Below are 26,898 nucleotides of genomic sequence, written 5' to 3'. Positions count from 1 at the left end.
GGTTCCAAAAGTCCATCAGTATGGAGTTTCTTCATGCGCTTTACACCGATATGACCTAAACGACAGTGCCACAAATAAGTTGCACTTTCATTATCAACTCTGCATCTTTTGGCTTCAACATTATGAATATGTGTATTACTACTATAGAGATTCAGTAAGAATAGACCACTCTTCAAGGGTGCATGACCATAAAAGATATTACTCATATAAATAGAACAACCATTATTCTCTGATTTAAATGAATAACCGTCTCGCATTAAACAAGATCCAGATATAATGTTCATGCTCAACGCTGGCACCAAATAACAATTATTTAGGTCTAATATTAATCCCGAAGGTAGATGTAGAGGTAGCCTGCCGACCGCGATCACATCGACTTTGGAACCGTTTCCCACGCGCATCGTCACCTCGTCCTTTGCCAGTGCCCGCTTATTCCGTAGTCCCTGTTTCGAGTTGCAAATATTAGCAACAGAACCAGTATCAAATACCCAGGTGCTACTGCGAGCTCTAGTAAGGTACACATCAATAACATGTATATCACATATACCTTTGTTCACCTTGCCATCCTTCTTATCCGCCAAATACTTGGGGCAGTTCCGCTTCCAGTGACCAGTCTGCTTGCAGTAGAAGCACTCAGTTTCAGGCTTAGGTCCAAACTTGGGTTTCTTCTCTTGAGCAGCAACTTGCTTGCTATTCTTCTTGAAGTTCCCCTTCTTCTTCCCTTTGCCCTTTTTCTTGAAACTAGTGGTCTTGTTAACCATCAACACTTGATGCTCCTTCTTGATTTCTACCTCCGCAGCTTTCAGCATTGCGAAGAGCTCGGGAATAGTCTTGTTCATCCCTTGCATATTATAGTTCATCACGAAGCTCTTGTAGCTTGGTGGCAGTGATTGGAGAATTCTGTCAATGACGCAATCATCCGGAAGATTAACTCCCAATTGAATCAAGTGATTATTATACCCAGACATTTTGAGTATATGCTCACTGACAGAACTGTTCTCCTCCATCTTGCAGCTATAGAACTTATTGGAGACTTCATATCTCTCAATCCGGGCATTTGCTTGAAATATTAACTTCAACTCCTGAAACATCTCATATGCTCCATGACGTTCAAAACGTCGTTGAAGTCCCGATTCTAAGCCGTAAAGCATGGCACACTGAACTATCGAGTAGTCATCAGCTTTGCTCTGCCAGATGTTCATAACATCTGGTGTTGCTCCAGCAGCAGGCCTGGCACCCAGCGGTGCTTCCAGGACGTAATTCTTCTAAGCAGCAATGAGGATAATCCTCAAGTTACGGACCCAGTCCGTATAATTGCTACCATCATCTTTCAACTTTGCTTTCTCAAGGAACGCATTAAAATTCAATGGAACAACAGCACGAGCCATCTATCTACAATCAACATAAACAAGCAAGATACTATCAGGTACTATGTTCATGATAAGTTTAAGTTCAATTAATCAAATTACTTAAGAACTCCCACTTAGATAGACATCCCTCTAATCTTCTAAGTGATTACGTGATCCAAATCAACTAAACCATAACCGATCATCACGTGAGATGGAGTAGTTTCCAATGGTGAACATCGTTATGTTGATCATATCTACTATATGATTCACGCTCGACCTTTCGGTCTCCGTGTTCCGAGGCCATATCTGCATATGCTAGGCTCGTCAAGTTTAACCTGAGTATTCTGCGTGTGCAAAAACTGGCTTGCACCCGTTGTAGATGGACGTAGAGCTTATCACACCCGATCATCACGTGGTGTCTGGGCACGACGAACTTTGGCAACGGTGCATACTCAGGGAGAACACTTCTTGATAATTTAGTGAGAGATCATCTTATAATGCTACCGTCAATCAAAGCAAGATAAGATGCATAAAAGGATAAACATCACATGCAATCAATATAAGTGATATGATATGGCCATCATCATCTTGTGCTTGTGATCTCCATCTCCGAAGCACCGTCGTGATCATCATCGTCACCGGCGCGACACCTTGATCTCCATCGTAGCATCGTTGTCGTCTCGCCAATCTTATGCTTCCACGACTATCACTACTGCTTAGTAATAAAGTAAAGCATTACATCGCGATTGCATTGCATACAATAAAGCGACAACCATATGGCTCCTGCCAGTTGTCGATAACTCGGTTACAAAACATGATCATCTCATACAATAAAATTCAGCATCATGTCTTGACCATATCACATCACAACATGCCCTGCAAAAACAAGTTAGACGTCCTCTACTTTGTTGTTGCAAGTTTTACGTGGCTGCTATGGGCTTAAGCAAGAACCAATCTCACCTACGCATCAAAACCACAACGATAGTTTGTCAAATAGACTCCGTTTTAACCTTCGCAAGGACCGAGCGTAGCCATACTTGGTTCAACTAAAGTTGGAGAGACAGTCGCCCGCAAGCCACCTATGTGCAAAGCACGTCGGGGGAACCGGTCTCGCGTAAGCGTACGCGTAATGTTGGTCCGGGTTGTCTCGTCCAACAATGCCGCCGAACCAAAGTATGACATGCTGGTAGGCAGTATGACTTATATCGCCCACAACTCACTTGTGTTCTACTCGTGCATATAACATCAACATAAATAACCTAGGCTCGGATGCCACTGTTGGTTTCGTAGTAATTTCAAAAAAATTCCTACGCACACGCAAGATCATGTGATGCATAGCAACGAGAGGGGAGAGTGTTGTCTACGTACCCACGCAGACCGACTGCGGAAGCGTTGACACGACGTAGAGGAAGTAGTCGTATGTCTTCACGATCCAACCGATCAAGCACCGAAACTACGGCACCTCCGAGTTCGAGCACACGTTCAGCCCGATGACGATCCCCGGACTCCGATCCAGCAAAGTTTCGGGGAAGAGTTCCGTCAGCACGACAGCGTGGTGACGATCTTGATGCACTACAGCAGCAGGGCTTCGCCTAAACTCCGCTACAGTATTATCAAGGATTATGGTGGCAGGGGGCACCGCACACGGCTAAGGAATAGATCACGTGGATCAACTTGTGTGTTTCTGGGGTGCCTCTGCCTCAGTATATAAAGGACTAGAGGGGGGAGGCTGGCCGGCCAAGCTTGGCGCGCCAGGAGAGTCCTACTCCCTCTGGGAGTAGGATTCCCCCCCCCCCAATCCTAGTTGGAATAGGATTCGCGGAGGGGGAAAAGAGAGAGAGGGGCCGGCCACCTCTCCTAGTCCTAATAGGACTAGGGGAAGGGGGGAGGCACGCGACCACCTTGGGCTGCCCCTTTCTCCTTTCCACTAAGGCCCATCAAGGCCCATATGGTTCCCGGGGGGTTCCGGTAACCTTCCTGGTACTCCGGTAAAATCCCGATTTCACCCGGAACACTTCCGATATCCAAACATAGGCTTCCAATATATCAATCTTTACGTCTCGACCATTTCGAGACTCCTCGTCATGTCCGTGATCACATCCGGGACTCCGAACAACCTTCGGTACATCAAAATGCATAAACTCATAATATAACTGTCATCGTAACCTTAAGCGTGCGGACCCTACGGGTTCGAGAACAATGTAGACATGACCGAGATATTTCTCTGGTCAATAACCAATAACGGGACCTGGATGCCCATATTGGCTCCTACATATTCTACGAAGATCTTTATCGGTCAGACCGCATAACAACATACGTTGTTCCCTTTGTCATCGGTATGTTACTTGCCCGAGATTCGATCGTCGGTATCCAATACCTAGTTCAATCTCGTTACCGGCAAGTCTCTTTACTCGTTCCGTAATACATCATCTCACAACTAACATATTAGTTTTAATGCTTGCAAGGCTTATGTGATGTGCATTACCGAGAGGGCCCAGAGATACCTCTCTGACAATCGGAGTGACAAATCCTAATCTCGAAATACGCCAACCCAACATGTACCTTTGGAGACACCTGTAGTACTCCTTTATAATCACCCAGTTACGTTGTGACGTTTGGTAGTACCCAAAGTGTTCCTGCGGTAAACGGGAGTTGCATAATCTCATAGTTATAGGAACATGTATAAGTTATGAAGAAAGCAATAGCAACATACTAAACGATCGGGTGCTAAGCTAATGGAATGGGTCATGTCAATCAGATCATTCAACTAATGATGTGACCTCGTTAATCAAATAACAACACTTTGTTCATGGTTAGGAAACATAACCATCTTTGATTAACGAGCTAGTCAAGTAGAGGCATACTAGTGACACTAAGTTTGTCTATGTATTCACACATGTATTATGTTTCCGGTTAATACAATTCTAGCATGAATAATAAACATTTATCATGATATAAGGAAATAAATAATAACTTTATTATTGCCTCTAGGGCATATTTCCTTCAAAAATATGGTGAAGTGATGAGGTGGATGCCTCCAGCGATCGCCCTTACAGCGTACGTTAATGTGTTTAATTTCACGACCTGAAGGTAGGAGATCAAAATTAAATAACCTCCATACATCAAATTATTAGATTATTACCCTTTATTACTCAATAGATTGGTTTTTCTACGCCCTTGATCCACATCGAAAATCACAAAAGTGTTGGAAATATGAGCAAATTACTACGAGATTTAATCTGAATAAACAAAAGATAAATCATGACTGTAGTAGCAGAGATTGAACTAATCATGCGAACTAGCATAGTAGATGAACATATCACATCTACAGCACATACTAGAAACATGAATTCTACCACGACCTCGAACAGGAAGGATAGAATCACATACGGTGCAGTGGGAGCAGCACCGCCAGCGTTGACATTTTCGCCCATGTCGTTGAGGATGAGGTTGCCGTGGTCGGGGAAGAAGTCGTCGTTCACGAAGTCGTCGCTGCCAGCAGTCGCGCGAGTGCGCTCCCCAAAAACCTGATCGCCCCTCTCCCGTACAGGATCATGAGAGGCGGGGTTCCGGAGGCCTGTTGTCCCTTCTCCCGGTGCACACTGAAAGGAGGGATGGAGAAGACTTGCTTGGCAGCGCAATGATCTGAAACGGTGGTGAGAAACCATACGAAGCGGCCGCGGCTAGGGTAGACGTCTGCCTGACTATATAGTGTGGGCCAGGTAGGTCATAACGGTTTAGTAATTAACGCGTCCGTTAATTATTAATTAATGACTCATTAATTTTCCCCGAGCTGCAAAAATATAGACAACGTGCATAGCTCTGTCCTCGGCTCGTCTCAATCCCGCAACCCGCAGCGCGTCGGGACGAGGCGTGGCGTGGCGTGGCGAGGCGAGCGAGGAGGAGGAGCGCGTGTGTAGGTCTCCTCTTCTCATGCTCATACAAGTGGTAAAAGAGCTCACCTTATAAAGAGGTGCAACTCTCTCTCAACTTATGAGGTGGGACTAAACTTTAGCCTCACTCACTCCACTCACATGTGTGCATGAATGGGCCAAGAGAATTTCAGAATTTTAGTTGGGCTTTGGGCCAAAAGCCCACTAGCAAATTCCAACAATCCCCCACAAAGTCTCATTGGCACATCTCACCATTTGGTTCCAAAACATTGTTTATATACCGGTGATTAGTGGAGACTATGAAGTTGAACTTCCACTTAGAGATTTATGCTACACTAGATCACAACTTGAATAGTGGACTATGCCTTGAACTACAAGTTTTCTACGAGACTAGTTTCACACAGATTCTTGACCGATAGTGGGTTGTCGCAAGGCTTCCCCGCGGGTGGAGCGTATACATCGTACTCCAGGACCTTTTCATGAATTTATTATAGAACACCCGATTCTCATAGACTGCGATGTTAACAGTCAAATTCATATAGGTGTGTTCTTCAGAAGATGTCCTGCAGGACAACATCTCTGCTTACCCGAATAAGCCACTTGGAACACATTAAGATAAGTATCAACCTGCCATGCAGATCAGGAGAGTATTGCATCTTCACGGTGTGGGATAGTTAATATAGGGATACTCTCCTCCCAGCTGGCCAACAGCTTGTCTCCCACTTCTAATTCACGGGATCTCTGATCACATAGAGTGGGTTACCACTATGGACAACTCATGCGGTGGGTCTCAGACCCATCTCCATCAATGCATTATATATCACATTATGTGATAGACCTTTTGTGAAGGGATCTACCAAATTTTTCGACGTTTGGATATAATGCAACGTAATAACTCCGGAGTTCCTCAATTTTCTAATAGATTTTAGTCTCCTCTTCACATGCCTTGAGGACTTCATATTGTCCTTAGAACTGTTTATCTTGACGATCACAGTTTGATTATCACATTTCATTAGGATAGGGGGTATTTGTTAGGGAACGTAGTAATTTCAAAAAAAAATCCTACGCACACGCAAGATCATGGTGATGCATAACAATGAGAGAGGAGAGTGTTGTCTACGTACCCACGTAGACCATTCGCGGAAGCGTTATATCAACGCGGTTGATGCAGTCGTACGTCTTCACGTCCGACCGATCCAAGTACCGAAAGCACGGCACCTCCGAGTTCTGCACACGTTCGGCTCGGTGACGTCCTCGCCTTCTCGATCCAGCAAGAGGGGCGAAGTAGTAGATGAGTTTCGGCAGCACGACGGCGTGGTGATGGTGTTGGTGAAAAACAATCTCCGCAGGGCTTCGCCTAAGCACTACGAAAACTATGACGGAGGATAAACTAGAGGGGATGGGGTTGCCGGCACACGGCTTGGTGTTTCTTGATGTATCTTTGGTGCTAGCCCTACCCCTCTATTTATATGTTGAGCCCTGGGGTCGAAACTTGGAGTAAAAGCCTCCTCAAAGTCGGTTTCACCCGAAAGGCAAGAGTCCTTCTCAGACTCCAGGGCTAGATGCCAGGGTTCCCGGCGTCTACCCCCTAGACGCCAGGGTTCCTGGCGTCTAGCCTCTAGTCTCCGCAAAACTTCCTTTTGTACTTTCCAAAAGCCTTGTGGGCTTTCCCCTTTGGCCCAGATAAAGTGTTCTCGTGCCCAAACATTTTGGGAAACATCCGGAACCCCTTCCGGTGAATTCCGGAACCCTTTCGGAGATCAAACACTACTATCCACATATCAATATTTACTTCCGGACCATTCCGGAGTTCCTCGTCATATATATGATCTCATCCAAAACTCCGAACAACATTCGGTCACCAACATACATAACTCATAGTACTATATCGTCAACGAACGTTAAGCGTGCAGACCCTACGGGTTCGAGAACTATGTAGACATGACAGAGACACCTCTCTTGTCAATAACCAATAGCGGGACCTGGATGCCCATATTGGCTCCTACATACTCTACGAAGATCTTTATCGGTCAGACCGCATAACAACATACGTTGTTCCCTTTGTCATCGGTATGTTACTTGCCCGAGATTCGATCGTCGGTATCTCAATACCTACTTCAATCTCATTACCGGCAAGTCTCTTTACTCGTTCCGTAATACATCATCCTGCAACTAACTCATTAGTTGCAATGCTTGCAAGGCTTATAGTGATGTGCATTACCGAGTGGGCCCAGAGATACCTCTTCGACAATCGGAGTGACAAATCCTAATCTCGAAATACGCCAACCCAACAAGTACCTTCAGAGACACCTGTAGAGCACCTTTATGATCACCCAGTTACGTTGTGACGTTTGGTAGCACACAAAGTGTTCCTCCGGTAAACGGGAGTTGCATAATCTCATGGTCATAGGAACATGTATAAGTAGCAACAAACTAAACGATCAAGTGCTAAGCTAACGGAATGGGTCAAGTCAATCACATCATTCTCCTAATTATGTGATCCCGTTAATCAAATGATAACTCATGTCTATGGTTAGGAAACATAACCATCTTTGATCAACGAGCTAGTCAAGTAGAGGCATACTAGTGACACTCTGTTTGTCTATGTATTCACACATGTATTATGTTTCCGGTTAATACAATTCTAGCATGAATAATAAACATTTATCATGATATAAGGAAATAAATAATAACTTTATTATTGCCTCTAGGGCATATTTCCTTCAGTATTGGTTTTTCAACCATAGGTAAGTCCATCAAGAGCTCACGAAGCCACTCTGCTTCAACAGTGGCAGTGTCTAATGCTGTGAGTTCTGCTTCCATAGTTGACCTCGTTAAGATGGTCTGCTTGCAAGACTTTCAAGAAACAGCGCCACCACCAAGTGTAAAAGCATAACCACTTGTGGCCTTAATCTCATCAGCATCAGATATCCAGTTTGAGTCACTATAACCCTCCAGTACCCTTGGATACCATGTGTAGTGAATCCCATAGCTCGCGGTGCCTTTCAAATAGCGCATAACTCTCTCAAGCGCATGCCAATGATCATCTCCCGGTTTTGACACAAACCGACTTAGTTTGCTCACAGCAAATGAGATGTCAAGCCTCGTGGCACTCGCCAAATACATAAGCAAGCCAATAATCTGAGAATACCTCAGTTGATCCCTAGCAATCCATCGATTCTTTCGAGGCAACACACTAGCATCATATGGAGTTGGAGAAGGCGTGCAGTCGCTATACCCAAAACGACTCAAGACCTTTTCCATATAGTGAGACTGAAGCAGTGTGGTCCCACCATTCTCATCTCTCAATAGCTTGATGTTTAAGATAACATCAGCTACTCCTAGATCCTTCATCTCAAAATAGCGAGATAAGAAATCCTTAGCCTCCTTGATTAAATCAAGTTTGGTTCCAAAGATCAATATGCCGTCGACATACAGACAAAGAATAACTCCTTCGCCCCCACCATGGCGATAGTACACACACTTGTCACCGTCATTTACTACAAAGCTGGCAGCAGTTAATGTTCTTTCAAACTTCTCATGCCACTCCTTAGCATCTTGTTTAAGGCCATATAAAGACTTTAATAAATTGCACACCTTTTCTTCCAGACCAGGTACTACAAAACCATCTGGCGGATCCATTTAAATTTCCTCCTTGAACTCTTCGTTGAGGAAATCCATCTTAACGTCCATTTGATGAACGAGAAGACAACGTGAGGCAGCCAGTGATAGTAGCACCCGAATTGTGGTCAGTCTAGCCACGGGTGAGTAAGTATCAAAGAAGTCTTCACCTTCTTTCTGGGTATAACCCTTAGCCACAAGCCGTGACTTGTACTTTTCAATCGTACCATCAGGTCTAAGCTTCTTCTTGAACACCCACTTACATCCTACAGGTTTGCACCCATAAGGACGGTGAGTGATCTCCTAGGTTCCATTAGATAAGATGGAATCCATCTCGCTACGAACGGCTTCCTTCCAGTAGTCAGCATCAGCAGACGCATAGGCTTCTGAAATAGTCATGTGTGTGTCATCCACAACGTACACAATGAAGTCATCACCAAAGGACTTTGCAGTCCTCTGTCTCTTACTCCTCACAAGAGTTCCATTGTCACCCTCAATAGGATTCTCAACGTGTTCCATCGCAATGGTGGGTTCAAGAATTACAGAGAATTCCTCACTAGATGGAGTAGGTATCTCCTGGTTTGATGAACTCGACATATCCTTCATAGGAAATATGTCCTCAAAGAAATTCGCATCATTCGACTCCATAATCATACCAACATGCATCTCGGATACCTCAGATTTTATTATCAAAAATCTATAGCCAACTCTATGAAAAGCATAGCCCAGAAGAACACAATCCACGGTTTTTGGTCCAAGCTTGCGCTTCTTGGGAATTGGTATATTGACTTTCGCCAAACAACCCCAAGTACGTAGGTAAGAGAGTTTCAATCTTTTCCTTTCCCATTTCTCAAATGGAGTAATGGCCTTATGCTTTGTGGTAACTCGGTTTAGGACACGACACGCAGTCATTAGTGCCTCCCCCCACCATTCCTTGGAAAGACCCGATGTGTCTAAAATGGTGTTAACCATATCAGTTAGAGTTCGGTTCTTTCTTTCGGTTACCCCATTTGACTGAGGTGAGTAGGGAGGCGTCCTCTCATGGATTATACCATGTTCCGCACAAAACAGATCAAATTCATTGGAAAAATACTCTCCACCACGATCGGACCTAGGTCGTTTAATTTTCCGATCAAGTTGGTTCTCTGCCTCAGCTTTATAGTTTTTGAAGAAAGTAAAAGCCTCATCTTTTGATTTCAGAAGATACACATAACAATATCTAGTGGAGTCATCAATCAACGTCATGAAGTATCTCTTTCCACCTTTTGTCAACACGCCATTCATCTCACAAAGATCAGAATGTATAAGCTCTAGTGGCGCCAAGTCTCTTGCCTCTACAGTCTTATGGGACTTGCGAGGTTGCTTAGCTTGTACACATACTTGGCACTTAGAGCCTTTGATAGTAGAGATTTTCAGAATTAAATTCATATTGGCTAGCCGCGTCATGCACCCAAAGTTAATGTGACAAAGTCGTGAATGCCAAATATCAGACTCATTATTGTGGCAAACATTATTAATAACTTTAGTGCAAATATCTGACAAAGACAGGCGGAACAAGCCTCCGCTCTCATAGCCTTTTCGAACAAATTGTCCATACTTAGAAATTACAACTTTATTGGATTCGAAAACCAACTTAAAACCATCTCGACATAAACGGGAACCGCTAACGAGATTTTTATTGATGGACGGCACATGATGAACGTTCTTCAGACGCACTGTCTTCCCCGAAGTAAACTTCAGATCGACCGTACCAACACCTCGAACGATGGCATGTCACCCGTTCCCCATCAGCATGGGAGAAGTCCCTGTGGCCTGGTAAGAAGAAAACATGGAGGCGTCAGCACAAACATGTACATTGGCACCGGTGTCAATTAACCAATCAGGGGATTGAAATACTGAAAGGATGGTAGGAAAAATACTGTACCCTGATTCGTTCATATCAGTATCACCGATGACAACATTAGTGGACTTGCCGCTCTTCTCATGTTCGCGCTCCTCAAAGCGGTTAGGACACTTCGGAGCCCATTGATTAGGATCACCACAGACATGGCAAAGTCCCTTCCCCTTCTTATGAGAATTCTTCTTGAAGTTGGTAGAATGTGATGGCTTGTTCTTTGTATCAAACTTGCCTTTGCCCTGAGTTTTGTTCTTGTTGTTTTTGAACTTGTTGGGCTGGAAGTTCTTCTTCTGTACCATGTGGGCACTAGAAGCTCCCTCAGCAACTCGAGCACGTGTGTCCTTTGATCTCACCTTCTCTTCAACATCAAGAGTACCAATGAGATCCGCAATGGAAAACTCATGTCTCTTGTGTTTCAGGGAAGTAGCAAAATTGTTCCACGAAGGTGGAAGCTTGGCAATGATGGCTCCGGCAACAAATTTGTCTGGCAACACACACTTGAAGTACTCAAGTTCTTTTGCGAGCGACTGTATCTCACGAGCCTTCTGTACAACAGAGTGCTCATCAGTCATCTTGTAGTCATAGAATTGCTCCATGACGTACAACTCGTTGCCGGCATCCGAGGCACCAAACTTGGCCTCGAGCGCAGCCCACATGTCCTTGCCGTTTTCAAACGACATATATGAATCCATAATGGAATCATCCAGAACACTCAGAAGAGCGCCTTTAAAGAGAGTATCGATCTTCTCAAAAGCTTCCAGTTGTGCTGGATTAAGATCGCCCTCAGGCTTGCCCTTGGTGGCGTCATAGTAGCCCATGGTCTGAAACCAGTAGACTGCTCTCGTACGCCACCTCTTATATTGCGCCCCCATAAAGGCAGGCGCCTTCAGATGCGCAGCAAAACCACTCGGAGTAAATTGCCTATAATCAGGTTTTTGAATTGTTGGAAGTATGAGCAAATTACTACGAGATTTAATCCGAATAAACAAAAGATAAATCATGACTGCAGTAGCACAGATTGAACTAATCATGTGAACTAGCATAGTAGATGAACATATCACATCTACAGCACATACTAGAAACATGAATTCTACCACGACCTCGAACAGGAAGGATAGAATCACATACGGTGCAGTGGGAGCAGCACCGCCAGCGTTGACATTTTCGCCCATGTCGTTGAGGATGAGGTTGCCGTGGTCGGGGAAGAAGTCGTCGTTCACGAAGTCGTCGCTGCCAGCAGTCGCGCGAGTGCGCTCCCCAAAAACCTGATCGCCCCTCTCCCGTACAGGATCACGAGAGGCGGGGTTCCGGAGGCTTGGCTCAATCCCGCAACCCGCGGCGCGGCGCGTCGTGACGAGGCGTGGCGTGGCAAGGCGAGCGAGGAGGAGGAGCGCGCGTGTAGGTCTCCTCTTCTCATGCTCATACAAGTGGTAGAAGAGTTCACCTTATAAAGAGGTGCAACTCTCTCTCAACTTATGAGGTGGGACTAAAGTTTAGCCTCACTCACTCCACACACATGTGTGCGTGAATGGGCCAAGAGAATTTCGGAATTTTAGTTGGGCTTTGGGCCAAAAGCCCACTAGCCACTACTAGGAAAAGGGCTATAGATGATATGGACATTAATGGCGCACCATGTATGTGGTGCGCCACTGCTCTATAGCAGTGGCACACCAGATACAGATGCGCCATTATTGACATATTACTAATGGCGCACCTGGTGTGTGGTGCGCCATTAGTAGTTTTGAAAAAAAATAAAAACATTTGTTAGTAATGGCGCACCATGGGATAGTGCGCCATTACTAGTTAACATAGTAATGGCGCATCATGGGATAGTACGCCATTACTAGTTAACATAGTAATGGCGCACCACACTCATCATGCGCCATTAGTAGTTTTTAAAAAAATAAAAAAAATTGTTAGTAATGGCGCACTGTCCCATTACTAACAAATTTTTTTATTTTTTTTCAAAACTACTGATGGCGCATCACACATCAGGTGCGCCATTAGTAACCCTGGTGCTAAATGCACCCCCCTGTGGACCGCCTTTTCAGTTTAGAAAAATAAAAGAAAATGTTGGAAATGTCAAAAAATAAAAGAAAATAAGTTTCCCATGTGATATGTGGTCTAGTTGTTGGGAAAATTTACAAATATGAATTTCGACTTTATTTGCAAAATCTCTCTGGAAATTAGTAAAATGGGCATAACTTTTGCATACGAACTCGGATTAAAAAGTTTTTTATATGAAAAATCATCTACTCAAAAAGTTACATACGAATTAAACCGGGGGAACTTTGTTCAACATCTTCAAAATCCCCAAAAACCTAACAGAACGAAAGATACGGGGCTTTTAAGAGATAGAGGGGGGATGAAAAAATCAAACTTACTAGTGGCGCACCATTTGCTAGGTGCGCCACTAGTAACAGAAAAAATTGGTTTAAAAAATGGATTTTTTTCATAATATGATATGTAATATGGCCGGTAAGTTTGAAATATTTTTTTCAAAATTTCATCACACTCATGAACATAAACAAAGTCCTAGACATCAATAAGGTTTAATAGGATTGATATATATATATATATATATATATATATATATATATCAACAAGTGCCTGTGAAGTGAGCTAGTGCTGGGGTTGGATAGAACTGCGAAGTTAAGCGTGCTCGGGCTGGAGTAGTGTGAGGATGGGTGACCTTTCGAGAAGTTTGACCACAGAGTGCGATTTGACTTGAGATTAAGCATATTGACCCGATATTAAGCCATAGTGACTCGAGATTAAGAAAAAAACAAAAAAATTGAAAAAAAAATATTAGTAATGGCGCACTTCTATGTGGTGCGTCATTACTAAGCCAGATAGTAATGACGCACCGTGGGATATACTAATAGCGCATCTATGGTGCGCCATTAGTAAAAAATTCTAATGGCGTGATGCTAGTGGCACACCTGTAGTGCGTCATTAATAGCCAAAACAGATGCGCCACTAGCAGGCCTTTTCCTAGTAGTGAGCGTACATTAATGTGTTTAATTTCACGGCCTAAAGGTAGGAGATCAAAATTAAATAACCTCCAAACATCAAATTACTAGATTATTACCCTTTATTACTCAATAGATTGGTTTTTCTACGCCCTTCATCCACATCGAAAATCACAAAAGGCCGGTGATGGCCCCACAGATGATCCCCAACTGCTCACACTATGCGCTCTGCTCCAAGAACGGCGCCCCCAGCCCGGCTTCGTGGAAGTAGCGGTCGCAATCGCGCACGGCCGAGGGTACGTTCCGAGCTCTACTCTTGGTGTCGGCGTAGGCGTGCTTGTCGATCAAGTGCTCAGCGAACAAGAACAAGTTGCTCGCACGCTGGTAGATGAAGTAGCACGTCTGGAAGGGATCGCACGCGAGATAATTGTATCTATAGTCCTCGTAGTCGCTGGCGACGTCCAACTTGTCCCTGGAACTCGCGTATTGCTTCAATACGGTCCTGATACATGAGAATACGTGCTCAATACGGTCCCTAAGGTTGAAACAGCAGTCCTGACTCTACAGGTTGCATACGTATCTCGTATTTCTATAGTTGATAGGCCCATTTCTCTGTGGGCCGAGAAATAAAAGGGGAAATGAGCGGCGTGGAGATTCGAACCCGCATGCTCGGCACCGTCGTTGCGCTAGCTAGCCACCAAGCAAACTATGTGCAGCCGAAATACAGGCATGCATCCTCTCTTATATTAATACGTTCTTTAAAAAATCATAAATCTATAAAATGTTCAATAGTTTATTTAAAAAATGTTCATCGATTCAAAGAATGTTCATGGTTAAAAATTAATAGTTCGTGTCCAGAAAAAATGTTCCTAAATTATTATGAAATATTCAAAACAATGTTTGGAATTAAAAAAAAGATTTGAATTTTTTTTAAATGTTCACAGATTCAAAACATATTCATGAATTCAAAAAATGTTGTCACAAACAAAAAATGTTTCAGAATTTCAAGAAATGTTCGGCTATGCAAAAAAAATGTTGATGAGTTCTAAAAACATGTACGCAATTTCATAAAATGTTCTTGAATTCAGAAAAGATTCACGAATTTTTTAAAAAATCAGGAATTTAGAAAATGTTTGCATCTTCAAAATTTTGGTGAACATTTTTTCAATTCGATAAACAAATTTTAAATTCGAAAACTGTTGACCCCAATTTATAAAAATGTTTACTGATTTGAAAAACTGTTCATGAATAAAAAATATTCGCAATTTCAAAAAAATTGTACATAGTTAGTTTAGGGCGGTACGCACCAGGTCGCTCGCGCCAAATAGGAGACCGCTAAAAAAATAAACACGGACAAAAATCCAGAACACACAGAGACAGCTGGGCCGTAGCTTTAAAACAAAAAATACAGGCCCGTCCAGCCCAAAAGAAAAGACTTTGTGTAGCTAAATAGATTTCTTTTCTAAAAAAGTAAGTAGATTTACTTTCACTAAAAAACAAAATAGATTTCTTATAGAAAAGAGTATCATATATAAGAAAGTGCATCTCCACACATATAACACACACGCTTGGTCTGGTGGTTAGCACGCGCTTTACCAGCAGAATACACTGTACATAGTTTGCATAGTTTCCTTAAGTTCCAACAAAGTTCAGAAAATGCGTATTCCCATTCTAAAAATAAACGTGACATTTAAAGGAAATACTCACATATTTCCAAATAATGCATGTACAAAGCAAAAAAAAAGTTTGCATAGTTTATAAATACGGAAATGTTAATGCCCACACGTGTGGGCGTTTGCACATCGCCCACACGCCTTCATCACCACTCATTTTGCCACGTATGAATAGATGACATCAGCAGAATTTTTTTTGGTTTCGGCTTAAAAATGTTGTATCTCCTAAATAAAAAAGCGAACTAAAAATCCGTTTTCACTATTAAATCTGTCTCGACGAGATCTTCAAAACTAGACCCCATGTTGATATGTTTCGACGAAATTTTTTTTGCCAGAAGTTGCCATGATGTTTACACTACAGTTGCCATAGGGCTTAACTAAAGTTGCCATGTGGCAATTTTAGTTTGTAGATCATGGCAATTTTAATATTTTGATAATGGCAACTCCAGTACTTTGACCATGAAAATTATTTTTTGTATGAATCATGGCAATTTTACGTGCATGTATCATGGCAGTTTTAGTTTATGGTTCATGGCAAGTCTAGTTTCTTAATTCCCCGTTTTATAAATGTCAAAATTTACTTTCAAATGAGGAAGAAAATAGCTGAAACATATCATGGCAACTTCAGTGTAAACATCATGGCAATTCATATGCAATAGACATGGCAACTTTTAATCCAAAAAAATTTCATCAAAACATATCAACATGGGATCTAGTTTCGAAGATCTCATCGCGAGGAATTTAATGGTGAAAACGGATTTTCAATCGGATTTTTCGTTTAAGAGATAAAACATTTTAAAAACTGAAAATCCAAAAAGATTCCTACATGCATGTATACGATGACGTGGCAATCTGTTTACATTAGAGACGTGTGGTGCGTCTCCCTTCCTGCCACACGTGTGACAGTTAGCGCGACCCTATAAATAATGTATGTGAAAATTTCAAATGTTTATACAATGTAAAAGAAAAGTTTGCATAGTTTGATAAAATTCCCCATAATGACTTGTAATTGGAGAACAACTTTTGAAATTCAGAAACATTCTTTGTTTGTGACGAACATTTTATGAATTCATGAATATTTTTTTGAAGCAGTCAACATTTATTAAAAATTCCCAAACATTGTTATGAATATTTTAAAAAATTCATCGACATATTTCGTATACACGAACTTTTATTTTTGAATGATCAACATTTTTTGAATCGGCGGATTTTTATTTTAAAATCTCATGAACATTTTATAAATTCACGATTTTTTAAAAGACAACTATATATCCAGATAATAGAGGATGGATCCCCATAATAGAAAATAGCGTGGACCTGGCCTGGTGGTTGCCTCGCCCAGCACTGGTGCCGAGCTTGCCATGTTCGAACCCCCACGGTTTGCTCTTCTCTTTTTATTTCTCGGCGTGTTTTTTCTTTCTATTGCCCCAAAGACAAATGGGCCCTGCATGTTTTTTCTTTTTATTTCTCAGCCCATAGACAGACAAATGGGCCTGTCAGCTATGAAAATACGAAATACGTATGCAACGTGTAGAGCTAGGACTGCTGTTTCAACCTCAAGAACCGTACTGAGTACGTATTTTCTCAGCCCACGGTTTGCTCTTCTCTTTTTATTTCTCGGCGTGTTTTTTCTTTCTATTGCCCCAAAGACAAATGGGCCCTGCATGTTTTTTCTTTTTATTTCTCAGCCCATAGACAGACAAATAGGCCTGTTAGCTATGAAAATACGAGATACGTATGCAACGTGTAGAGCTAGGACTGCTGTTTCAATCTCAGAAACCGTACTAAGTATATATTTTCTCAGCCCACGGTTTGCTCTTCTTTTTTTATTTCTCGGCGTGTTTTTTCTTTCTATTGCCCCAAAGACAAATGGGCCCTGCATGTTTTTTCTTTTTATTTCTCAGCCCATAGACAAACAAATGGGCCTGTCAGCTATGAAAATACGAGATACGTATGCAACATGTAGAGCTAGGACTGCTGTTTCAACCTCAGGAACCATACTGAGTACATATTTTTTTTACCGGAACCGTATTGAAGCAATACACAAGTTCCGGGACCAAGTTAAACGTCATCAGCGACTAAAAAAACTATAGATGCAATTATCTCATCGTACACCTTGGGCTGCGTGCATGGATCCTCCAGCCTCGCCCTGGCCTCGGGCCCTTGGCCTCCGTGGCGGCGGCCAACTTGGCGCCGATGTTCGCCGTGGCCTTGGCGAGCTCCCGCGCGCCATCCCCGGTTTGTGCCACTGCCGACAATGCCTTCACGCAGAAGCTGTAGTTGAAGCGCGTGGCCATGGCGGGCGCCGCCATGCACGTCGCCTCCAGGTTCGCGTAGGCTCTGGTTGAGATGATCAAGACGGCGCCAAGGGCAGTGGCGACAGCGAGGAGCTTGCCCATTAAGGCCCTCATCGATCTCAGCTTCCGAAGCTAGTGGTTATGTGTGCGGGGCGATACTGTGTATGTATTGCTGGTGCTTGATGCTTTTTTTTGTGTGTTATGCGTGAGGACAGCATACGTATATATAGCATTTATAGGTGTATATATATAATATGGGTATGTGCACATCTAAATGTGCCCTAATTATTGCACATTTAAATGAGTGAATCAAGCATAAAAAAGAAAAAAAATCTACACGAATCTTGACATAAAATTGACATAGAACTTAGATGTGCAATACTTATGACACATCTAGATGTGCTTTAGCAAAACTGATATAATATTTGGTGGCAATGTGAGAGATCAAAGCCCTATCTTTAGTGTTAACTAGAAGAACGCACGTGCGTTACAACGGTGCCACATTAATTTTAAGAGTTCAGTATTAATATTCATACATATCAAGTGACATTGGTGACCTTTTTTATCATCAAATCCTCACAGACACACTCTCCCTCCCTCTTCCTCACTCTCTCTCTCCCCCTCTCCCCCCTCTCCCCCCCCCCTTCTCTCTCTAACACACACACATATCCATCTTATTGGGTACAGGACCATAATCCATCTATTTCACACACACGCGCGCGCTAGTGCATAATAATATGAATTATGTGTATTATATTTGCCACCACAACTGAGGAAATTAATTTCATGTAAATCGGTCAGCCACAGCTCCAAGAATACACGGAGGAGGTGGCCCGGGTCGGCGTCGGCACCGTCCGGCGCGGCCCACGGGCCCGCTTCCAAGTGCGTCTACGCGCCGGCCACCCACGCCATGTCCTTCAAGTGCCGCTTCCAGCGCACCAATTCCCAGGGCCACGGCCAGGGCTAGGGAAGCCGCCCTTCTTCGCCCCCTTCACCGGCCGCGGCCAACGCGGTGCCGCGGCACCCGGCCTCGTCGTCCTCGTCCTTCGGCACCGTCGCGACCCAGTGACGCAGCCCAAGCATCGGCCTCGAGAATCAAGAACGCTCGACAACGGAGAGAGAAGGAAAGATCATATACATGTCATCAGAAAGGAAGTTTATTTACTGCTCCCTCGATGTATTGTTTCCTTTTTTGGAGATTGATTACCATCCGTGAGTTAAGGTAAGGTTAATGTGATTGAGCGATTTTTCTGAAAATCAAATATTTGTTTTCTAATTAATGTGATTGAGTAATTTAAGGTAAGGTTAATTAATTTAGATTTGATCTTTAGAGATTGTTCGTGGTTAATTCTACATTACTAAATAACTTGCTCTGATATGGAAGGTTCTGATATGTTCAGATTTCTTTCGTTATGTGAGAGGGTGACGTGAAAATAAACCGATGAAGTGGGGGGAGGGACGAAAAACAAATCTACGAAAAAAACCAGCGAAGGTGGGACGAAAAAATACCATAATAGGTGGGATGAAAATTAATCGGCGGAGACTACCAACTGCTCCATTTGAAGTAGAGATACAACTCATTTAATAAGGACTGGAAAATAGCAATACCCACCATGTATTTCTTACATTTAAAGACAAAGATTAACTGGAAATTCAATTCAGCTCCTTGGAGCATATGCTGCTTCGCATGAAAAATGCATTTTACAAATGTTAAAAAAATCTGAAAAAATTAGATGTGTTGTATCATGGTCAGATGCTACCTGTAATTTTTTTTTTTTTGGGGGGGGGGGGGGGGGGCGCTTAAATATTTTGACCTGTGCAAAACAATAACGCAAGACGAACACCAAATGCTACCTATAATTATTACAAAAAAATTCCACCAACAAAGCAGTGCTATCCTGTTTCTCATGATATTTGTCAAGCATGCTTATTACACTAACAATAATATCTACAAAGAAATCAGAAAGTTTAAATTTTATTTACTGTTTTTTTTTCAATTTGCTATTATCCAGGAGCAGATGTTCCCCAGAGCCAAAACGGCAAACCCAATATTCACTTCTTAAAATTGATAAATAATGTGTCGTGCGTTGGTGCTAAATACTCAGTCCTGAATGCCGCGTTTAACAGGTCTTTTTGTTCACCTTTTCTATTTGTGTTTCCTTTTTTTCTGAAATTTCTATCGTGGATGTTTTTTAAATAGTTATAGGTGTTTATTTTGACATACATAGATATTTTCAAATTGGTACCCTATTACACATTTTTTTGGTGGTTTACATCATATTTTTCTGTTGTACTGTGCATACTATTTGATATACTATACATGACAAAATGTTCCAAATTGTATGAATAAATTTTAAAACTAAGAAATAAATCTACTCCCATTTAGTACAAGCTGAACTTTTTTACAAAAAAGTATTGTACTAAATCAATGACAATTAATATGGGAGTATAATATTTTAAATTTAGTATTTTATTACAATATTTTCAACTATTTAAAATACATGCATATCCTTAAAATACAAAAGGTAAAATTTTCTTCGCCCATGTCTGTTGCCCCTCAGGTGGTGGGAGCTTCCCTCCCACATCGGGATGACAACGGGTATACATGAAAAAAAAACAAAATTGTATGAAAAAAATTCAAAACTAGAAGATATATGTGATACATTTTTAATTTTTTATTAAAGTGTTTTTAACAATTCAAAATATTTGTGTTTTCTAAAAATACAAAAGATATGTTTTTCTGCTCCACTATGCTCTGGCTTGGTTTAGTACCACCTCGCTGGTGAGAGGAGGCGGCGGTGATAAATCAAGTCTATATAACGAGCACATAGGTCACCGATGCAGCATTACCCCTACCTGGACGGGGCTGATGACTTATAAAGAAGGGTCGTGGCCTAGATCCACGGCTCAAATTGCATTTGGTGAGCGTGTTGTTCTACCATCTCCCCAATTGAGAGAATGGATGTCATGATTTTTGGTAGATGGGGGGTATGTGTTTGTGCGGCCCTGCCAATCCAGAAAATTCAAATTTAGAAATTGGTAAATTCTAGCTATGCATGTTTGGCAAGCTGCTTCCACTTCATCAAGTAAGCGTATGTGGTATGTTTGGTTTTCCTTCAAAAGTTTTGCAATGGCAAGATTTGCAAAAATAATAATAACCCTATACAAAGTTGGGTACTCAGTTTTGCAACCAGTCAATTAGTAGCCAATATTTGGGTCAATGCCAAATATTGCAATGTAAAAAGGGACATGTCTTCTAGATTCATCTTATTTTTCCCTCCCCTATCCCCTGAAGGCTAGGGTAAACTCTTCCCTCCAGACTTCGCCGGTGAGCCTGTGGATACGCCTACCCTCTGCATGCCGCTCCGGCGACCGGTGGCGGGGAGGGGCATCATGGTGTCCCCGTATTGGCTAGTAATTTAGGTTAGGGTTCATTAGTCCTCGCAGGTACGGCACTCGGGCGGATTGCGGCGCTTCTTCTTCGAGTTTGTCTTCCGGGCTCCGATCCTCCTCGAGTTTGTCCATCTAGGCGTAGTCGACGGAGCTCCGCCGTAGATTCCTGTCGTCTCCTTGGGATAGCTGCCTTGCGAGGAGTATCCTCGGCACAAAAGGGAGCCCGGACTGTGAACTACGGTTACTTCCGTGTTGAAACCTAGTGGGCTTGGCATAGTAATCGTGGTATAATGAAAGACCTCGTCACAATCTCCCTGCCGGTATACCAAATGGTGTACTACTCTAGCGACAGCTAGTAGCAACAAGTCGGGATTGTGACGTGTGGGTAAAGTGTACAACCTCTACATAGTGTAAAACTATTCGAATAGTTGTGTCCACGGTCATGGACGACACATGAATCTTTATTGACATACAGGGCATGTCTTGCTTTTCCCCTCTTTGCCCCTATTCTTGGAACCTATGAAGGATGTGAGTTGATCAAGGATCCTCACTCTGATAAAAGTTATTCTAGAGATAAAACATGTTTTCATTAAAATTGCTTTTATCCAACTGCTATATTGTTTCCAAACAAAATTAGCTTTTATGCAAATGAGCCATACAACCTTGCTTTGAAGCCACATGTAGCTATTAGGACCTTCTCCGATGGAGGCATGTGACATGAGTACGTAATGTACTCATGGCAATACTTTTGTTGATAACAGAGTTTCATCAAGACGGAGGTGATGACCATGACTACTATGGCGATCCGTAGGAGTGAGGTCACGTGGACTACACCGACTGCCTGTGGCTGAGATGGAGTCGCTACGCATTTTATTTTTCGTTGTTTTTTTATTGTAATAAATGTCATGAGACATTTCTCTATGTATGCCTTGTGGCAAGATTTATTAAACTTGTAATATTTTTACGTATTGTGCAATGATACAATTTCGTTGTGTTGTCAACAATAATCCTGCGGTTGACAAATATACACAGGAGGGTTTGGAAGTTAATTTCGGGTTCTCACATGAAAGAGAGTGGTGGTCCCTCCCTAGGCGTGGGTACGATGTCCATATATGGGGTACAATCGCGTCGTACCATACCCTGACCGATGATTGTTGGCTACGTGTGTACAATTTAAAAGGCTTGCGGTCGTCATATATCTATTATTCGTGTTCATAATGTCACGTACAGACAGAAGGGAAGTCAACTAGGCCCTTGAAGTATAAAAGGATAAGTTGGCAACATTTGTCGGAAAGAGAGAAATATACAGAAGAACCACAAAACCAGGAGTAGAGTATTGCTGAAGGGAATGCTCGCTGAAGGGGAGGGCGCATTGGGCCGGCCCAGGCGCGCGAGAGGCCACAGCCTCGTTTTCTGATTTCGTTTTTTTGCTTTATTTTTGTAATTTTGTTTATTATATTTTAAAATATTATATATATATATAACAAAAAACATTTGAAACATGTTAAATAAGTATTTGAATTTTTTTGAAAAATGTTGAACAAATATTTGAAAAAATGTTGATCATGTATATAAAAATTTTAATCAAGCAATTGAAATAAAAATGTTGAACAACTGTTTGAAAAATGTGGGACAAGTATTTGAAAAATGATGTACAAGTATTTGAAAAAATGATGATTATGTATATAAAAATATTAATCAAGCATTTGAAAAAATATTGAACAAGTATTTGAAAAATGTTAATCTAGCATTTAAAAAATGTTAAATGTGTATATGAAAAATGTTGACCATGTATTAAGAAATGATGAATTTTATTGATCAAGTATATAAAAATGTTAATCAACCATTTGAAAAAATGTTGAACATGCATTTTAAAATGTTAATCAAGACTGGCGTTGTGCATGTTGCGATTCTTTCCCACGCATTATGCTGACGATTTTTCTGGTGAATTTTCCCAGCATGGCAGTGGGGGGGAGGTTGGGGCGGCGAGGCAGAGGCGGGCGGTTAGGTCTGGGTTGGCCGGCGGCTGCACGAGGAAAAAGAAGTTGAACGTTGAAGATGTATAGTGCCCGATCTATTTTCAGCCGTTGAATGAAGATCTAATGATCTTTGATGAAACATGTTGAAGAAAACAACAAAGGGGTACACATCAAATGCTTGAGAACAAAAAAGACCTGCAGTGACACCACGGAAACAGCACTTGTGCGAAACAGGAACCCATGTCAAAGGTATCAGGCGATCCACCAATCCAATTGACCGAAAGATGAGGGGTACATTTTGTTCCTAGGTGTCGCAACTTTAACAGGCACTGCCAGCTACCTGCCTTCTCCAACCCCCTTGCACGGTTACAGTAACACCAACCCCCGACATATAACTGCAGCTCAATCTTACACAGCACAGGACAGTCCTAAGGACCAACAGACACAGAGACAACAGGGGCAAAAAAAAAAAGAAGGAAAAGTCTACAAAATTTATGAGTCTGATCGATGAGAAACACCACTAAATTGACAATCTACGCGATAAATTAAATCCCTTTCGCCATGGATTCTCCTGAAAGAGCTGAATCATCCTCCCCCACCCCCTCCCCAGCAGTTAGGAACAGAAGAGTATGTACAGGCTAGTCTCTTCTTCTTCTTCTTCTTCTTCTTTTTTCATCTTCTTTTTTCATGTCTTTCTCTAGAAAACGGAGGCTATCGAAAGCGGTCTGCGACGACGATGGAGACCCGAAAGGTCAGGCTGGCTGGGCTGCCGCAGCTTGGTTGTGGTTGTGGTTGTGATCGCCCTCGTAGGTAACGATCAACATCGCGGGGTCGTCGACGCACCTCTCGACATGCTTCCTGGCCGGGCAGCCCCTCACGCTGCTACACTTGTAGTAACCCCTGCAAGACAATGGTGCACACACGTACATTCTTAAGTGGCCTGTTTGAAGAAAGAACAAAGCAGGTGAAGTGGGCTGGGAATTAGAGGATGTCAGCTGTAACCTTTCTTTGATTGCAATAGGCATACTACCAGAATTAGAACAGGTTTCCTTTCAACTGCATGTATGCTTATAGCAAACTTGAGAATGAAACTACACTGACTTGATTGAAAACAAAGGAAACACTTTTGGAAAGGATATCTGAACCAAACTTTGCTATAAGCGGTATCTAGTATTACGGTATTACCTAATCAACTGGGCCATAAAATCTAGCCTTAGAAGTTAGAATTGTCAGCCCATTAATTCAGGGCTATCAACTTTTAAAATTACTGTAAGTCATGTGGATGAAAACTTTTTGGAAGATCATGCATCCAGTGATATGGTTATATATACTTAGTTTTGCCAAAAAAAGAAAAGAGAAGCTATAACTCTGAACAAAACAAAATTAAACCAACTGTTACTACTTGTTTACTAATATAACAAAATGACAAAGCCAGCAAAGAGAAAGTGCAAACATCATGTGCAATACAATTATATACGCGGGCAAATGTATATAAAGGGATAAAAAGGATTTAAGTATTTCGATATACCTAGGATGCGGGGATCCCTTTATTGGCTTCTGGCCATACTTCCGCCACGAGAATTCATCGGCCGGGATGTCGGCCACCTTATTGCTGATAGCAGGGACTTTGATAGACCTCCTTATCCTTAGTTTCCTGTAATTGCATACAAAGGATGGTTTATAAAAAAACATAAAATTACCATAATAACAGTAGTCAGATATCAATTTATCACAATGAATTCCAACCTTTTCTTTGCACAGTGACACCTGCTCCCAGTTGCACAGCGTCCACTCCCATCCTCCTTGCCGGCACACCTCCTCCTCTGCTGCATGAGGCCCAACTCCGGGGTGCTCGACGTCTGCGAGCCACTAACTAGCTGGAAGGGACGGCTGGAGCGGCTACCGTCCAAGCTCGCCATGCTCCCCTCCATGCTCAGAGATGTCAGGAACGAACGGGAGGATGACCCCGTACAGTTAGAACCATCAAATTTGAGGTTGACACCCTTGCCAGCACCAGCGCTGCCACCCTGATCACCATGGCCGCCCCTCTTCATCATCTCGCTCTGCAACTTCATCTGATGCATGAGCTGAAACCTCTGGTAGCTCTGCTGCTGCTGGATGAAATGGAGATGCGCCGCCGGCAATGCCGGTGCCGGCGTCCCCGCCGGCGGCGCGACAGACACCGGCTGGACGAGCTGGAGCGGCGGCCCGCGAGCCGGTCCATTCGAACCGACCGACGGGTTCTCCACAACCATTCTCTGGGGGAATTGGGCTGCTGGGATCCTGACAGGGTCCTTGGAGGAGGAGGCCTCCATCTGCTGGTACCTCGGAAACAGCTGGAGACTGGTGCTCGGGCCAGGACTGGATGTTTTGGGTGGTGCTGCAGTAGCATCGGCAGCCGCAGCCGATGCAGGGCTGTCCCGGAAGAGGTTGCTGTCGAAGAGAGGCATGGGCTTCTTGATCCTTTGTCTGAACCTAGCATGGCCCTGTCGGCCATTGCCGCTGCTGATCTTGGAAGCTAGGGAGCCGAACTTGGCGACAGCGGCGCCCGTGGCCTCGACGAGGTCCTTGTGGGGAACGAGCTGGCCATGGGGGTTGGAGAGGAGGTCCAGCACCTTGTGGCAGCTCTGCACCGCCTCCCTGTTGGATTCCACCATGCCATCCATCGCTCACTCCCTCCCCCTACCTGCACACACACACAAATCAAGAACTTCTTGAGCTCTCCGCTCGAACATACGCATCTCGAATCAAAAGGATTCAATACCTGCAATAATTGGACTCGAGTAGAAGATTCTTCAGGAAATAAATATCTAAAACAGGCATCACGGCACGAGGATATGCTTGGCACAGCAAAAAGAACGCAGGAGAGACATGAGTGGATATGTACGCCGATGGCTCTAATCATTCCGCCCCCATAAAGAGCACTGCCACCTCCATGGATTTCATCCGAGGCCTGGGAAGAAGTAGCCGCCGGATGCAGGAGATTCTCCGCCATCATTCCCCGACCCGCCAGGCCAGAATTGGGCACGCGAGCGCGGGACTCGGCATTTCTGGCGGCCTTAATCGCTACCAAAACTAGGCCGCCGGACAATCCAGGGAAGGAAGCACCTGAGCCTACAATACAAGAACAGAAAAAAGCCTACCGACCCGCCCGTGACCGCGCCACCACCCCCGCTCCGTTCCCCCGAGAAAAAACCTCGAAAAATCCGGCGCGGAATCCGCCACCGCGGGTGACAAGAAGCAGGAAGCGCCGCCCGCCCGCCCGAGCACCCCCGTCGATCCACCCACGAAGCGGAAACGCCGCGCCCGAATCGCCGGGAAAGGGACGCAGATAACAACACGATCCCAGCAGCAAGAGGAGGAGCAGGGCACAGAGCAGGGGGGCGCAAACCTCGCGGGATGTCGCAGGCGTCGCCACTGGCCACGACCGCTGGAGCGGAGGGGAGAGGTGGCCGGGACAGCGGGCAGAGAGGACGGAGAGGCGACGAGCGGAGCAGGAGGGGGAGCAGCAGCCGAGTGCTAGTCCGAGGCAGGGAGTGAGGAAAATAAATAAACAAGCGGAACGGGGGCGGGGGTGGGGGCCAGCGCAGGCGCAGTGCTCTATCGCTTTTGCGCCCCTCTTTCGTTTTTCTTCTCTCGTATTCCTCCTCGGGGGCCGGGACGCTGCGGGGGCGGGGCCACCGAGAGCGGATCCGGGCCGTCCATCGCGCCCGTTCCTGTCCTGCCTATGGACTTTTGCCCTGTCCCGGCTTTTTCTCCCTTCCCTCCCTGCTGATTCTTTTATTTTAATCCGTTTCTGGGTGTGGGGTTGGCTTCCCGGTGCT

The 26,898-nt window shown here is 43.6% G+C and overlaps 1 protein-coding gene and 1 non-coding gene across 2 annotated transcripts; one reads left to right on the top strand and one right to left on the bottom strand.

The window, feature by feature from the left end:
• The first annotated feature begins 20,550 nt into the window (after nt 1-20,550).
• LOC125511937 (U1 spliceosomal RNA) lies at nt 20,551-20,712 on the top strand. Its single transcript, XR_007285204.2, has one exon. It is a non-coding gene; the product is annotated as a U1 spliceosomal RNA (small nuclear RNA).
• A 2,583-nt stretch (nt 20,713-23,295) lies between these two features.
• On the bottom strand, nt 23,296-26,640 carry LOC125510558 (protein WRKY1). Its single transcript, XM_048675777.2, has 4 exons — nt 26,466-26,640; nt 24,821-25,760; nt 24,603-24,728; nt 23,296-23,974 (listed from the first exon to the last, which is right to left on the bottom strand). The coding sequence occupies exons 2-4, from the start codon at nt 25,738-25,740 to the stop codon at nt 23,827-23,829; spliced, it is 1,194 nt and encodes a 397-aa protein (XP_048531734.1). The 5' UTR covers nt 25,741-25,760; nt 26,466-26,640; the 3' UTR covers nt 23,296-23,826.
• Nucleotides 26,641-26,898: the final 258 nt, after the last annotated feature.

The sequence above is a fragment of the Triticum urartu genome, chromosome 5A (genome assembly GCF_056163025.1).
Source record: "Triticum urartu cultivar PI428250 chromosome 5A, HENAU_Tu73, whole genome shotgun sequence".
Taxonomy (NCBI): domain Eukaryota; kingdom Viridiplantae; phylum Streptophyta; class Magnoliopsida; order Poales; family Poaceae; genus Triticum; species Triticum urartu.
The sequence above is the reverse complement of the archived record's forward strand: the minus strand, read 5'-3'. Positions and strand labels throughout refer to the sequence as shown.

What these genes read in the sequence shown, in the direction of transcription:
- LOC125510558 (XM_048675777.2), bottom strand. Translation starts at nt 25,740, where the DNA reads ATGGATGGCATGGTGGAATCCAACAGGGAGGCGGTGCAGAGCTGCCAC. An exon ending in TGTCACTGTGCAAAGAAAAG is followed by an intron (nt 24,729 to 24,820) that starts GTTGGAATTCAT and finishes ATGCAATTACAG; the next exon opens with GAAACTAAGGATAAGGAGGT. An exon ending in AAGGGATCCCCGCATCCTAG is followed by an intron (nt 23,975 to 24,602) that starts GTATATCGAAAT and finishes ATTGTCTTGCAG; the next exon opens with GGGTTACTACAAGTGTAGCA.